Here is a 16,690-nt window from a genome sequence, read left to right as displayed (position 1 = left end):
GGTGTTAACGATAGATTTTGATGAACAACGTACATAAATATAACTGGTAGTTGTACCATTTCACTATTGAGTCCCGCCGGCGTATACCCAGCTATCTACAAAAAAAGCCATTTAAAAACAAATATCAGCAAAATCATTTTATACCAAAGGAAGGGCTTACAATTTTTATTAAAAAATCATTTACTTTGTTTCGAATTAATTTGATTTCATTAAAATATAAACGATTTGCCTTCAAATCACTCTCCTGTAAAATTACTAAAATGTCAGTTGACTCATTATACTTAGGAGGCATCGATTCGATCACTGAATTCTCACAGAATTCTGCATTTACGAACCGACTGAATTAATTTTTATGAATTACACGTCTGCTAAGTCTAGTTGTTTTTAACATTGCATATCCAATTGCCGGGTGCCACACATGAGTGAACAGCGCTGCGCTCGCAACACCGCGCTGTTGACGGCTCTGTGCGATTTCCATATCCACACTCTTAGATTATGGATTGGTCTCCGCGCGCGCGCTACGACTAGATACCGCCGGCGTACTTGAAAAATGCGGCAACTAATAGTACGCCGAATTCGGCGTACCCAAGCCAGTCGTGTCACAAGCATTGTGTGGAGAGGGCGAACTTATAGTTTATAAAGATTTTGAACAAAATCTGAAGTAAAATGCCTACTTGTGTCATAAAACTATTTAAAAATAATACAACAAAAAATAAGAAAGACACTGGGATCACGTACCATCACTAAGTATCGTATTAATCAAAATTTCTCCTTTACTTCGAAAATATTTTCTACGAAAATACGACGCCATTCAGTGTTGCCGTACTGCATATCCAAAAAAATACACGTGGTTGAGGAAATCTTTTAGCAATAATTTGAACTTTTTTTTTTCAATACTATTACTAACACATATATAAAAAAGTATCTGTATAACCATGTTTAACTGACTCATAATATACTTAATATGTTTTTTTTATTTCCGCTTTTTTACTTTTAAACAGCCTTTGTGACTATAGTATAGTAGCGCCGCAAGTGGATTTGAGTCGCATGTTCATGGATTCGATTCCCGGCAAGGTCAGGATGAAAAAAATATTTTTCAAACTTCTTTCCAAGATGCCAGATTTCCCATTTATTAGGTAAAATTTATGTAGATGGCAGCCCAATTCTTCACACACACTAGCGTCTTTACAAATTGCCTAACACACACTACAGAAATGAGTTGCCGCACTCACAGAGCTATTGTTTTTAGGTGGGGCGGTATCTAGTCGTAGCGCGCGCGCGGAGACCAATCCTTAATCTAAGTCCACACTTATCAAATAAAAATATTTAATTTTTAACCTACATTGGATCTTGGTTTTTTATTATGTCAACTTAAATACGCTTAGTTATTGTATGAAGTAATACAGTATTTTATTGATTGTATCTCACTCAATGATATATTATGGGAGTAACACAAATGTTCATTGTTCACCTTATTTATTTGACTATTTTCGTTAGGAGCATGAAGTTATGATAATAGTTATTAATTTTTATTAGTTCAGATTTGAGTCAACGATAGAAATTAATGCACTGTGCCCAATTTTACAGAAGTCTTTGGCCTTATTATAGACCACTGTACAGTTTACATATTTAGTTTACTTTTTACGTTATATGGAGATTAAAGTGCGTTAATACTTACATTCTCAACTATTATGAATTTGATATTTTTGTTTTAAATAGCATTCAATAAATGCTTTATTAATATAAATCTTTAAAAAATATAATATATATCGAACTCGATGCGGATTTCGGGAAAAATGTTGAAAAAAGATCTACTTTTTACTATCGTGAGTACAAAAGAATAAGGCGAATAAAAATAAAACAACATAATACTTATAATTACGTTTATTTACAATAGACTCTCATTACAACCGTGTACTACCAACGCAAGTATACAAATCATACATTTTTAGGCTTTTTCATCTTAATTATACATTTTAGAACACTTTATTCACAAGTATTTCAAAGGAAAGAAACAGTTTTTGGGACATATTTTTCTTATGTTTAATTGAACAAATCACGTGCGTGTCTGTTTGTCAGTGCAGTGCGATGAGTCCCGGCGGCGGCTCGGGCGGCATGAACCCGGCCAGCGGGAGGGATAGCGCGGGCTCTGGAAACAGACATTATATTCATTTATTAATGATTATTGATTTATTAATAAAAGTATTTGAGCTTCTTTAGTACGTGCATGTGGTTGCACTTTGAGAAGTGCGTGTTTTTGCGCGTTTTGTATGCAAGTGGTTATTTTTGCGTGTTACTGTGTGTTCCTGCATGTAAGGGCGCGCTCTTGTGTATTGGTGCGTGTTTCTGCGTTTTTATGCATGTAATACATAAACTCACAATGCGTATAAGTGCGTTTTCTAGCGTGTAATTGTAAGTTTATGGGTATAAGTGCGTGTTCTAGCGTGTAATTGAGAGTTTATGCGTATAAGTGCGTTTTATGCTGCTGCTGTCCCTGTTTGTTTGTTTGTGTGTGTGTATGCGTGTTCCTGTTTATCTGTATATATGTATGTGTATGTATATGTGTATCCCCTCACCGGTTGGTCTGGGGGGCGAGCCGGGGGGCGGCGGGGGCGGGGGCAGCGCGTCCCACAGCGACACGTGGTCGGGGTGCGACGCGGGACACGGCCACGCGCAGCCGAACCGACGGGGGCGGCGACGCTGGGGGAAGAGTCACATCAAAATTGGTACAGCAAATGTGAAATTGTTTCGAGATAGTGGCAACAGTGGCTCTGACTGATATTACAAAATAAAACTAAAAATTTTAATTGACGTGTCTACATTTTTGTCAAATGGTTCAGTTGAATTTATATTTTTGGTTTTATGGCATTCAAATGCTTTATAAATATAAATTGATAAAGAATAGAAAAAATTCGATCACGAGGCGGGACCCGTGCATTTTTTCTATTCTTTATAAATTTATATAAATGGTTCAGTTGTCAAAGGTAAAAGGAGAGTGTAAATATCTATGAAATGACCCTGATCAAATTTATTTCAATAAATACGTAATTACAACTTTAAATAGCAAAATACACATAAAATAAAGTACCTTTGGTGGTGGCTCAGTATCCGAGTCCTGTCCGGGCGCGTATCCGTCCGCAAAACGCACCCGCTTGGCCACGCCCACACTCCTACTGTAAAGTTATACATAATCCATACTTAAAATTATAAATGCGAAAGTAACTCTGCCTGTCTGTCTGTTACTCAATCACGCCTAAACTACTGAACCAATTTTCATGACATTTGGTATGGAGATATTTTGATACCCGAGAAAAGACAAAGGCTACTTTTTACCCCGGGACAGAGGATAGGTTTTATCCCGGAAATCCCACGGGAACGGGAACTATACGGGTTTTTCTTTGACTGCGCGAGCGAAGCCGTAAGCGGAAAGCTAGTATATTATAAAGTAAAAAACATTAATTGGCAAATGCTACAAGAAGTAAATTTGAAAAATGCCTAAAAAAGTCATTAATATCTCAAAATAATACAGAATTAGTATTTTTCGTATAAACTTACTTCAAGATCCCTTTTTCCTCCTCCTTATCCGCTTCAGCAGTGTCCAATTCTTTCGCCACGTCTCCTAAAACTGGAAATAAATTAGATCCATAAGAATAATTTATACGGCTTAGAGAACCAATGTTTTATATTATCCGGCTCGAAAGACCAATATTAGAAAAAGTGTTTATTCAGTATTCGTATTTTCTTTATTAATGCTACGATCTATGGATACGGGTATATTTAGCATCCAAATTTATTGATTTTTTACCTATTAAATTTTAAAACTATATTATCTAATCTGTGGATTATGGATAATGTTGTTGGTTGAGCAGGTACACCTGTATCTAGATTAAGTTTTATGTAATATTTCTTACTGTTTAATATCCCAAATAAAGAAAATAGAAAACCTCAAAATAAGTACAATATAGACCTGTATCCCTCAAAGCCTGGTTTATCCTGTCATCCAATGTACTCCTCTGTCCCTCCTTCCTCTCCTCCCGCTCCTCCGGCTCGGTCTCCTGCGGGGTCACTTCGCTGAAGGTCGCCGTTTCGGTTCCCGTCGAGAAACAGTCACCATACTGCAGTCTGTCTAACGCGCCGTATGTGTCCATGTACGCTTCGTCGTAACTGTAAGTTATTGTAAGTGAAGTCAATCTTTGAGTGGAAACGGATTAAGTGTGAATGAAGGTATAATATAAGTGCGTGTTCCTGCGTATAAGTGCGTGTTACTGCGTATAAGTGAGTGTATCTGCGTATAAGTGTGTGTTCCTACGTATAAGTACGTGTTACTGCGTATAAGTGTGATTTCTTGCTTATAAGTGATATTTCTGCGTATAAGTGCGTGTTCCTGCGTATAAGTGAGTGTTCTTGCGTATACGTGAGCGTTATAGACTTAAATTTTTTACAAGGAAAATGCAAGTAGTGTCCAGTGATTTACCTAATAGGCGTGTTATCAGTCCGGTTGGCGAGGCTCTGTATGCGGTACACTGGCTCGCCGCCCGTCAGCACTATGTTCACTTCGCCCGGCTTCAGACCTATACACATTCACACAAAATGAATTAAATATGGAAATAGTTTCGTCAAAGGTGGATAAGCTAAGGTAGATTTTATATCATGGACATCAAAACAAAACTACACAATACAGAATAAACATGTAAAATACAAATTGAAAATTATAATGGCCACGTCAGCAAAAGTTACAGAGAATGTTTCTGTAAAATAAATTTTCAGTGTTATCACCGTTAAAGTAAAGTAATAATTTGCGTCTTAAATAACGCAGATAGTTTAAAAACAGGTTAGGTAGGAGCGTAGCGAAGACTATATTAGGTTTAATTCAAAAGCGAGTGAAACGGGACTTTTATGTGATTCTGTATGTACAGACAGACAGACACACAGACACATACCCCATCTGGAGGGGCGGCTGGGCGGTGCGGGCGCGGGTTCAGTGCCGGCGCGCCAGTCGCACTTGATCTCCCCGCACCGACCTCGCACCACCGTCTCTATACGCGACACACCGCCCTCCACAGGCGATAGCGGCTACAGACAGACACACACACACATATTAAACACACAAATAAAAAAAAAGTGTGCGTGTACTAGTGTACACACGTAAGAAGTGAAACTTCTTTATAACCTTATTGTTCAAAAAAAAATTTACTATATGCAACTTTACTTTTATTAGGTGTCGCTGAAAATCAGCTCTACAATGAAGGCCTGTGCTTTTCATTGTAAAATGCTGAGCGGCAATCCTTTTAGCACTTAGGTTTTTAGATTAAGTAGATTGTAAGTACTTAAATTGTTAATTTTAATATTGCCTATCTGCTAATAAAAAGTTTTATTATTATTATTATTTTTTATTATTACAGAAATACGTCGAATCACGCGTGGTGGGGATAAGAAAAAGATGGTGCGTAACGGAAAAATGTCACGCGTAACGACAAAATGTTACACTACATTTTTTTCCAACCCCGATAAAGAAGTTTCACTTCAATAATTAAACAAAAAAAAACAACTTTAGCCATGTTAAACAGGCTAGACAACCTTTGGATTATTTTAAGTAAAATTAATAATAAAAATAGCGTGTGTGCCGATCACACGTGTCAGAAGTGAAACTTCTATGGCAATATTAAAAATCGTCGCCTTAGTCGATTACATAACGGTATTGCCATGACACGACCTTGAAATTTAACTCTCAACGCGCCTAGAAGTTTCCCTTCAAAAATAGAAAGTGTTCCTAGATCATTATCATCAATTAAAGACAGGAATTAAATCTACGAAATAAATAAACAACTAATCTATGAGACGAGTGGAAAGTGTGTAATTATCTCACCCGCAATGCCACGTGGTGCTGATGCGCGAGCGCAAGCTGTTCGTACATCTCGTAGTTGTTTTCCCCGGGGGGACTCTCCTCCTTGTCACCCGCATACCTACCCACCTCCTACAAAATACATTAAAACAACTATTGTTTATCAGACTATTTGATATCCTGAAATAGAATAGATGAAACAAAAGAAACGCGTTATAATTAAACACATTTTGACATATAGGAAAATCAAAAGATGAATCCATCGGTCGTTGATAAGATCCGGCTCGAAGGACCATTGTTCATTCGAATGCAATGGTCCTTCGAACCGGATCAAATATATTATTGTCAATATAATACACTTAATATTATGTACGATGAGGCAATAACACAAAAACTAATCACTTCTGCATTTATAAGTTATTTCTGATATGCACAACTTGCTTGTACACAAAAAAGGATAGAATAGTCATTATTAAAATAAAAAGGATAGAATAGTCATTATTAATAAATAAAATATTATTTTTTCTGAAACTATTTAAAAAATCTACGATAGATAATACCTTAACACTACATATAGATTCTTGCGAAGAACATTGTGAAGTTTCGTCAACAGGCGTCTTCACAGGCTCCTCTGGTGTCAAATCCGCTTCTATTGATTTGTTTGGACTCTTGTCTGTTTCTTTTTCTTGCGGTTCCTGTGAAAGTTTGTATTTTTATTGTGATCATGATTATTTATGAAAAGGACATATTTGCTAAGGGTATAAATTTAGAAAGACAAAATCTAACTTGATAATATGGATAAAATTAAACAGTATATTTAAGTTTTTTTTGCTCGATAAAATTTAGAGCTACATATATTTTTAATCAAATAAAATGTTCAATTGGATAAACATGCTGTAAAAAAGCCATTGTCTTGAAATTATAATAATTTAAAATACATCTAGATAACCTGTGAAGTATCCATTTCATAGTCCATGGACATTTCCCCTTCTGAACCTTCGTCGTATTCCTTGCAGCATTAAAGTGGAAAATAGTTGAGTTAAAATATAAAAAAATACACCAGATTTTACAAAACTTTCAAACACACATAACATTAAGTTCCTAGCTGAGCCCCGCGATTTCTTTTCTTCTATTGGTCTAAGCGTGATGATATAAAGTCCCTTCTTCGATAGATGAAAGTATCTAACAGCGAAATATTTTTTTTTAATCGGATCCGCGGTTTCTGAGATTAGCGCGTTATTATAGCTCTTCAGATTTATAATATCTCTATCCATAGATATAGGTATATTTAAGTTTCAGCCAGACATGGGCTAGTGTGAAAATATAACTTAAAACACAACTTACCTTTATATCTTTTGGCTTTTCTACGCTGCTATTTTGCGAGTCTTCCTCCATTAAATTCAGCTCACTTTCCGCTTCATTGCTTGTCTCTTTCTCTTCTTCTACCACAACTTCCTTCTCTCTTTCTACCTCACTCTGTACATTCATCTCACTCTCTTTTTCCTTAACTTCTTCAATCTCTTCTACGCTCTTTACTTCGTCTTGCGCTTTCTTATCTTCTACTTCTTTCTTAATTATCATATTGTTTCCAACAAAGTCATTCTGTAATTCCTTAACGTTAATAATTTCGCGTGGTTTTTGTCTTCTCGGCGAGAACTCCATCAATTTTTGTCCCTCATCATCTGTTGTTTTTTCCGTCTTTATGTTATTTAATATATTGACGTCGAACAATTCTTCTTTCGATTCGGATTTTTTCGTCTTCTTTTTACTCTTGTCGTGACTCTTCTTTTTGGATTTCTTTCTCCTGTCACTGTCACTGCTTTCGGAAGATGATTCACTGGACGAAGATTCGGAGCTGCTCGATTTAACCTTTGCCTTCTTCTTCCTTTTATCTTTCTTTTTCGCCTTTTCTTGCTTCTTTTTCTTAACTTTTCTTTCCTTTTTATCTAGAAATTACAGATTTATATGATTAGAAGATTACTTAACGCGATAAAAATTATATAATTTAAGTGGAAGTATAATTTATAAGTATGTTTGTAAAATTATTTTTTTTAACTACACATAGTTATCCATGGATATATCAAAAGCAAAATATTAATTATGAATTAAAACTAAATAATTCATACCACTTTCTGAGTCGTCATCAGAAACATCCCTTTCTTTCATCTTCTTAGTCTTCTTCTGTTTTTCCTTCAACTTTTTCAACAATTTCTTGCCCATTTTTCGACGCTTCGCCGATTTTGATTTCACCTTTTTCAATGCCTGTTAAAAAATATCATATGTCATACACATAAAATATCAAAACTCGTTTATAGCAACAAAAGTTTCTTTGTTCATTGTTCCTGAACCTTAAAATCTATTAGTTAAAATAAATCGTACCTTCTTTTTCAGCGATTTCTTTTTCTTCTTCGAGTCCTCTTCGCTATCAGAAGGAGACGACGATACAGACGTCGAGTGTTTTCTCTTTCTAGGCTTGTCTTTCTTCATTTTCTTACTGAAACAATTAATACCATCACATTTACATTACTATTTTTCCATTATATGTTTCCTGGCAAAAAAGAGCATTTTAATTTATAATAAAAATGTAGTTGCAATGAGGAAAGCAAGTAAGTTTGAAGCAAAATTTAAGCTGAAACTCAACTAACCTTTTATCATCCTCCTCCACCTCCGATTCCTGACTCCAGCCCTCGCTGCTCAACTTTATCTTCTTCGCTTTCTTCTCTTGTTCTTTCTTCTCCTCCGACCCTTCTTTTCTCTTCTTTCTATTCTCTTGCACGGGAGTTGTACTTCTGGAGACTTCTTTCTTTGAATCCATCTCTGGCCACACAGCTTCCATAAACCTAAATCGCACAAACGATGTTTATTTTTCTCATAATATTGTACATAAACAACTAAAATAAATATCTCTTGGTATTTCTGGTACCCAGGGAGCAGTAATGAACATTAAATAAGGTCTCTAACTTCAGTAAATAGTAAAGAATTCCACACAAGACGACATGAAATTTAATTATTTACCATTCATCTGCTCCACTGCAGCTATCAATGAAGAAAAACATGATTAAAATTGGCAAAACCAAGAATCAAAAAGTTCGATGTCACGTTACATTTACTAACCAGTACGTGTTCTGTTAGTGATAATAATGAGGGTAATTATGTCAATGTTGATGGAAATACGTACGATGATACTGGTGATGATGAAGATGATAAGGATGATGATAATGATAGTGGTTGTGTTATTACCGGTATCGATGATGATGACGTCACTCACCTCTGGTACTCCCTGTCGAGCGACAGCTCGGGCTGCTGGCTGTCCTCCCCCTCCCACTCGCTGGAGGGCTGGAGCCTGCGCCCCTCCACGAGGCAGGCGCCGCTCGCCGGGTACCAGTTGCGGCACTTGGGGAACGGCTCGTCCGATATCCTGGACCATTTTGTTGGCAATTGCTTGAGAAACTGATTAAAATCTATACTAAATATTATAAAGCTGAAGAGTTTGTTTGTTTGTATTAATTTCTTCATCAAAACCAACTCCCGATTTGTGCATTACCCAAAATAGTAAGTCACGAAAACGAAATTTTAATTGTAATGTTTACGAATTAATCAATTTCATGAATGAGAATTGCTTAGAAGCCTTTCCCCAGCTGTTGAAACTTGCACATTTGGTAGTTACGATTCCTGCTAGTAGGTAGGTAATTCTTCCACGGAACGTGGTTTCTCATCGTTAAATCGAATTCATAGGTACGTATTACAAAAAATACACAAGGCCAAGAACGCCTTTCTATCTGTACAATTTTATTAATAATATAATATAATGCCCATACAGTTTAATATAATTTATCGATTTTAATGATAAACGTTTGAATCAACTGTTTGCGGGCGCGCGTGAAAATTTAAAAGATTTGATTCGGTATGTTCACGTTTTTTTAAGTTTTATAACTATCTAATTCAAGAAAAGGGTAGGTACCCAGCAAACACTTAGAAATTTGGGCTTGCCCAGTCCTTACACCCTAGGCACGCCACTGATGTAACTGTTTTTTAGTATAATGTTACCTGTTTTCATTTATGATATCAAACGTCTATTATAAGGATTACGTCAAAATTGACATGATACATTGACAAAAACAACATTCAACATATATTTTCGAAGTCCCCTAATATAATATGTAGTAAAAAAAAACGATTAAATTAATATTATAAATAATAAGCCAACCTTTTATTTAATTAAGTCCATACAGTAATATTTCTACAAGTAATTTGTTTTTATTCATGAAAAGATGAAAAGTAAAATACATGTAAACAATACATGAAAAACGATTCGACTGATGCGCGCGAAAAATTGACGTTGACGTATTTACTTTTTCACAAGTCTTATTTTTTTTTAAATCGTTCAGAAACATTCATGTTTTTAAATTATGCAGTGCTGTAAAACAAACAAAAAATATATTTGGATATACATATATAAAACTGATATAACTAAAATTTCAATTATGAAATTAGCATTATGAATCAATGAATGAATATGTACTTTATTTGCACCAGTAACAAAATAATAACAAAAAACACAAACAACGACGATTATATAACGCATTTAACTAAAATTAAAAATAATATTTATGTTTATAGTTAGTTTATCTTTAAATGATTTGAATAATACACCAAAAAAGTATGTATTTCGACGAATTCTCAGTCATTACTAATTCTTAAATTTACTTACATTTAAAATTTTGTTTGGTAAGTAGGTATAGCTTTCGCAAATAAATATTTTTTTCTTAAAACATACATCTATACTAATATTATAAAGAGGAAAGGTTTGTAATTATGTAAGTATGTATGTATGTATGGTTTTCACGCATAAACTACTGGACCGATTTCAAAAATTCTTTCACCATTAGAAAGCTACATCTTCACTGAGCAACATAGGCTATATTGCATTTTCAAAAAAAATAGAGATCCTTGCCAAAAATGCAATAATGTAACAAGGTGGAAAAAATTTCTTAATAAATCTTCTGACATCGCGTGCGCTGCGGAATCTATTGAAAATAAACAAAAAAATGTTCTGCGGTATTATAGAATGGATCAATCAATCAACAAGAAAGTCTGCGATACCATATGTCCATTGTCCATCTTCAGTAGTTATGTTACTACAACAACTTTTTTACGTTTTCAAAGTAAATAGAAGTGCCGACAGTAATCAAACCATGTTATCCATACACATATATTAATCCTTATCCCATTAAATGATGTTTTACTATAGACTGTTTCAATACCAGCAAAATACTTTTTAAATTAAAAAAATTGGATATTCCATTCAAAAGATATAACGAATTTTTAAAAGTATCAATCTACAGAAAACAGTTGTTTAATACAATGAGCAGGCGTCGTGCGGGACGGGGTGAAGGTGAGGAGGGAAGGATTGACTTGCGTAAAGAATGTTTTACTCATGGACCTGGTATGTTGGCCTATCCCGAGTCGAAACTCCAGAACATCAAGTAATTTTGCTGCCACAAAACAAAACTACGACAAATGTTGTGTATAGGGAAGTACTGAGACACTGAAGTTCTACAAATAAAACTTTTTCAAATGTTATAGGTACAAGAATTTTTATCAAAAATATTGAATCTCTGTTTTTTTAACAATTACTGATCAAGTTCAAATCAACTGGACCGATTAAAAAAACCAAACTATTTGATGTCAATAATTTTTCAAAACCTGTAGAGTATTATTAAATTTACTAATATAACATTCTACATAAATGGTGTTATGAATATAAATTAAAATCTGTATTAATTATTGAATAAATGACGCTGTGTATCTAATAATCTGAAAGGAATTCATCAAAAAATAAGAAATCTAGGTAAACTAAAATTTTCATGTGATTAAAAATTAAACCTATAGTCCGACCTATAGTAGACTTTTCACTGTCACGATATCGCTATCTATGCGGGTGAAACCGCAGGGCATTGCTAGTAATATATAAACTTGTACTCACTGATCACACCCATAGACCCGGTCGACGAGGCTCATCTTGCACATCTCGAGCTCTTCGTAGACCACACTCCGGTCCTTCACGCAGGAACACCCCCGAGGGTTAGTAGTCCACCACAGTTTGGGGTCTGTACGCGTTTCTCTATAAAACAAATAAATAAATAATGCTTATCATATAATGAACTAAATATATAATATGATAACTAGAAAAAAAAACAGTAAAAGAGCTTTTTTTCTCCATGTCTTCGACTATTTAACACGAAATTTATTTACAGACTATAGAGTGCATTATCAAAATTCAAAATTAAGTAACTTAACAATCAATCTGAACAATGATTAATGATATTATAATACTTACTTGTAACACTTATTCCTATCATGTCTAAATAACAACGGCTGACATATCTTCAGCACAAAACTCCAAGTGTCTAACGAATCCACCGTCGCCTTCGACATTTTGCTGGCATTGAGAGCATCATCTAATTCCTTCTCTATGGATAACCTAAATTCTGTTTCAGATTTATACCCACTTTCTGTTGTATCACTGGTCTTATATCCACTTTCGCTTGACCTATATCCATCGGAATAGTCGCTCTGTTTCCTATCTTTCTTGCTAACTAGTTCTGGCGTCACAGACTTCGATGTTTTCGGAGTATCGTCATCTTTAACTGGTGATATATCATACTCCACCAACCCTTTATCTTGACTGTCATCACTGAGTTCACCAACTTTTATCTCATTAATCACCGATTCCAAAAACGTATCATCGTTAATGCCGTCGAGAGACAAATCCCTGGAACTATCATCTAAATCCAAACACTTTTTAATTGGAGAATCGTACAGTGACAACTTCTTTGTTTTTACTTTTGCGAATTTTTCAATGTTGGAATCAGCATCGAATATGTCCAATACCTCCTCCTCATTATCATCTATTTCATATTTGAAAGAATCCATAACTGGTTGAAGCTTTATAGATTGCTTATCGATTATAGAATTTTTGATTAATTCATTTTTCTTAGCGCGATTAGCTTTAACAATATCGGACGGTTCTCTATAATTCTTAGTTTCTGGTAAAGAAGAGCTTTGCGAATCCGATTTATCATCAAATTTAGGGCTTGAGGTACTTGTCTTATCGTCGTTATCGAGCGACCAACTGTCGCAGACTAAATAATCGCTTAAAATGACATCAGTTTCTTTTTCCGCAGTCTTTTCTGGCTCTTTAGACGTGGACGAGGTAGGTTTGTGTTCTGAGACTTTTTCTCTTTTTTCTTTGTCTTTCATTCTACTTTTTTCACGATCTTTGAATTTATCTTCTTTCCTATATTCAGAATATCGCTTAGAGCTGTACTTGTCAGATTTTCTTTTATCTGCATTCTTTCTATCGGATGCTTTCTTTTCCTTCTCTTTCTCTTCTTCTTTTTTCTTATTTAGGAAGGGATTATCGTAGCCCGGTAATAGTTTTTGATAATCAAATTTGAAAGGTCTACCCTCCATTTTTGCTTTTTTAGCTTCACGAATAAGTTCGTCGACTTTAGCTGGGTCTGCAATGGATATGTTGGATTGTGAGTTTACAATTTAAAAATGTTATTAAAACTGCATACTTAATTACTTAATATAAATTACAAACTAAATTACTTCCTACTCATGATCATACAGGGCACTTACCAGTTAAAACATATACAACCAAACATAATAAAAAGATTGGGAAAATTGCTCACATTTGACGAGTTCAAATCTACATGCCTACTTCAAATACTAAGATACAATAAATACTATATGAAAATACCATAACCCTTTAGAAATACACCTCTATAAAAAAATACATCTCCTACTTCAATGATTTATCCTTGACTCACTATTATGTCCATTTTTCTTCGTTTTGCGGACAGGACACGATTTTACACCAGCGTACAATCGAAACCGACCTATTTATATATTTATACAGTTAAATAAAAAGCACATGCATTTAGAAGAGGACAGTTATTCAATGGCAAATGACAAAGATAAAGATATTAGGAAATTAAGAAATCATCACACACATCATTTATTTCAATCATGCAAAATAAATTAATAATAAGAAAAAATAACATATTATTATCACAAATTATAACCTTACTAACTATGCCATATATTTATGTATGAATTAGTGAAACATCAAATCATCATACTAACAAAAAACTATTTAAACATCCAGTAACTATTTTTTATGTAAAATTTATATTAATTGCATAATTATTTGAACTGCTTTCCTCTTATTTGTAACTTTTCAAATTAAGCCAAAGCTTTATAATTTTAAACAAAAAAACATAAAACTTACCAATAAAACTCTTAATAGGTGGCATAGCCTTGGTCGGCATGGCTTTTTCACTAGTGGACGTAGGACAGATCAGACCCAGTGGTATACCAAGCTCAACCAGCTCCATCTTCCTCTTCATATCTTCTATATCAGCGAGGGTTCGCCTTTGCAACTCAGTATATGAATCTGTAACAAAAAAGATTGGTGAAATTACAACTTATGAGTCTAACACAATTTTAATAGTTTATTAACTTTTAGTATCAGCTAAGTTGTAATCAATAGTAATATAGTCTAGCTACTTAATTAAGAGTCTAGTCTGATTATAAACATTAAAAAAGTGGCATAACTCATTGCCACAGTAATGCAAACAACACTTGGTTCTTGCCTCTCAATCAATATTTTCTATATTGATTTTATCTAATAATTAATTTTAGTTACCTTGTAATGCTTTCCGTACAGTTCCTGGTTTTGGTGGTTTGGGCGGCTTTTGCTTGGTGTCCTGATCTTCAGGTTTGGGAGTAACCTTCACACTACTCAATTTTCCAATTAAAACCATTGTATCTGTAATGTTATTATTGTGTAATTATGGAATGAATCATATTAAATATTATTTTATTGCCTTACTTGATGGCACAACTTAAAAGGTCAACATAGATTTTAGTACATTTGACTGCAAAACTAAATTTGTCAAACTATTGTTGCAACAAATTCCATGAGATCAGAAAATGTATTAGAAAAATAAAATTGCATAAATAAAAAATGAAACCACAGTAAAAGTGAAACTGTTCGAACGGTTCCGAACACTGCTTTGTGTAGCGCATGTCGCGTGACGGTCGGCTGCCGAGTAGATACCTACTCGGCAGCCGCGATACGTACGCGACATGCGCTACACAGACTAAAAAGTTTGAGACGATGTAATAAAAGTTTCACTTTAAAACTACACTTACTTCCAGATCCACTGGGCTTCGGAGCTATAACAGGTGAAAGTGGAGTCTTCTTTTGTATAGAAAAAGCCCGGAGTCGCTTCTTAGCATTTTCAACACCTTTGGCCGACGATGTTACAGTTATTTGTTTATTTGCTGTTGTGTTATCCATGTTTATTGGCTGAAAAGCAATTTTTATATCATTGATGTTATTAATTCATGTAGTTTCAAGGTGGTTTTTATTTGTGGGGTTAAAAATAACGTTTCGGAATTCTATCTTATATTAAAATTATGTTAAAAAACTATTTTATTAACCCTAAAATGATAATAAAAACGTCTTACCGATTGAGATAGTTTCTTAAAACCTGGTTTCCCAGGGTCTTTACTCCCGCCGGAATCCATAATTTGTTTAAAACTTCAACGAAGTTTTGAATATTCCTAATTCATGATAATATTATACGTAATCTAAATTGAACTTTTAATTTATTATCATAGGTATAGTAATTTTAAACAAAACTTAATGCAAACATTATGTATTTACGCCGAGTAACAAGCGAGGAAATTTGACACATTAATTTTAATCCTGAATGACATTGGCATTTGGCAGTGATGCTGTTTGAAAGGTGTATTCTACTTGACGCGACTTGACGCTAACGCTAACAGATTTTTGAAACTCCAATTTTTATTAAATGTACTTAAGGCTGCAGTCTAGCAAAATTGCGTTTTCAACAAGTTATTTGACAATTTTTTCCCGGCTAATGAAATGATAAACTGAATTTTTTTTTCTTGTTTATCAATTAGTGTTATATACGCAATGCGCGTGAATTTTTTCACATTTATAAAGTTACTTTATGTTACCTTAATCAGGCCTTCAAGATAAGTCTCTTTCCCCCAAAATCATTTCGAGCTAAGTTTGTGCACTCACTACGTTGCAACCGATTACAATTTACAAAATCTGATCAGCGCATTATTATCCTTATATAGTCGTTATTAAAAACTGCTGAATACAATTGCCGAAAAACTTATGATTTTCTTAATTAGAGCGTTATAAATTCATTAAATTTCCCATTTTTTGCCTTACAAAATCGATTGATAAATACTGCTAAAAGTTATTTTTTCCATTAATTTATTCGAGTTGGTTGAAGACCAATGAGTATTAATCCGTTAAAAAAAATTTTTTTTGAATTTTGATAATTCTTTAAATATTAAAAAAATATTTAAAATAATAAGGAAAAATCCTAGCGAATTTCTTTAGTCGCGCTCCTTGGGCCGGAGCGTTCTGACGTGTGCTCTACGCTCGATTTTCCTTCATACCGAAGTGAAAGTTGCTCTACTTCATTAAATTTAATATTTTTGTTAATTGATTATTTTTATCTTAGTTTTGTGCAAATATTCGTATTTTTAAACATTTGATTTCGATATGGAAAATAAACGAAAAAAATACGCGTGTAACTACTAGAAAAAAAATTATCTTCGAACATAAAGTTAATGAAACCAAATAGATTGCAAAGGTGATTGGCAACAATTTCTTTATTTTACGGGGTGTCAGTAAAGGGATGTATATTTCTTTAAAACTAAAGTAAGCTCATAAATTTTCTTATAATATAATTTTTTTGAAGTTCCAGAAATGTTTATATTTCGTTTGAG

At 34.1% G+C, this 16,690-nt stretch overlaps 1 protein-coding gene across 1 annotated transcript; it reads right to left on the bottom strand.

Moving 5' to 3' along the window:
* Window positions 1-2,065: 2,065 nt before the first annotated feature.
* On the bottom strand, window positions 2,066-15,605 carry LOC149898046 (uncharacterized). The gene is made up of 20 exons (XM_090115807.1): window positions 15,386-15,605; window positions 15,068-15,224; window positions 14,559-14,681; window positions 14,142-14,306; window positions 12,183-13,365; window positions 11,829-11,966; window positions 9,111-9,260; window positions 8,488-8,682; window positions 8,222-8,336; window positions 7,969-8,104; window positions 7,187-7,788; window positions 6,403-6,537; window positions 5,867-5,974; window positions 4,941-5,073; window positions 4,475-4,571; window positions 3,968-4,164; window positions 3,556-3,625; window positions 3,089-3,173; window positions 2,577-2,700; window positions 2,066-2,149 (listed from the first exon to the last, which is right to left on the bottom strand). The coding sequence occupies exons 1-20, from the start codon at window positions 15,443-15,445 to the stop codon at window positions 2,076-2,078; spliced, it is 4,047 nt and encodes a 1,348-aa protein (XP_089971933.1). The 5' UTR covers window positions 15,446-15,605; the 3' UTR covers window positions 2,066-2,075.
* Between the last annotated feature and the right edge of the window lie 1,085 nt (window positions 15,606-16,690).

Source organism: Colias eurytheme, chromosome 24 (genome assembly GCF_061535395.1).
Source record: "Colias eurytheme isolate Ceu_HAF_F1 chromosome 24, ilColEury1 Martin Lab GWU primary, whole genome shotgun sequence".
Taxonomy (NCBI): domain Eukaryota; kingdom Metazoa; phylum Arthropoda; class Insecta; order Lepidoptera; family Pieridae; genus Colias; species Colias eurytheme.
The sequence above is the reverse complement of the archived record's forward strand: the minus strand, read 5'-3'. Positions and strand labels throughout refer to the sequence as shown.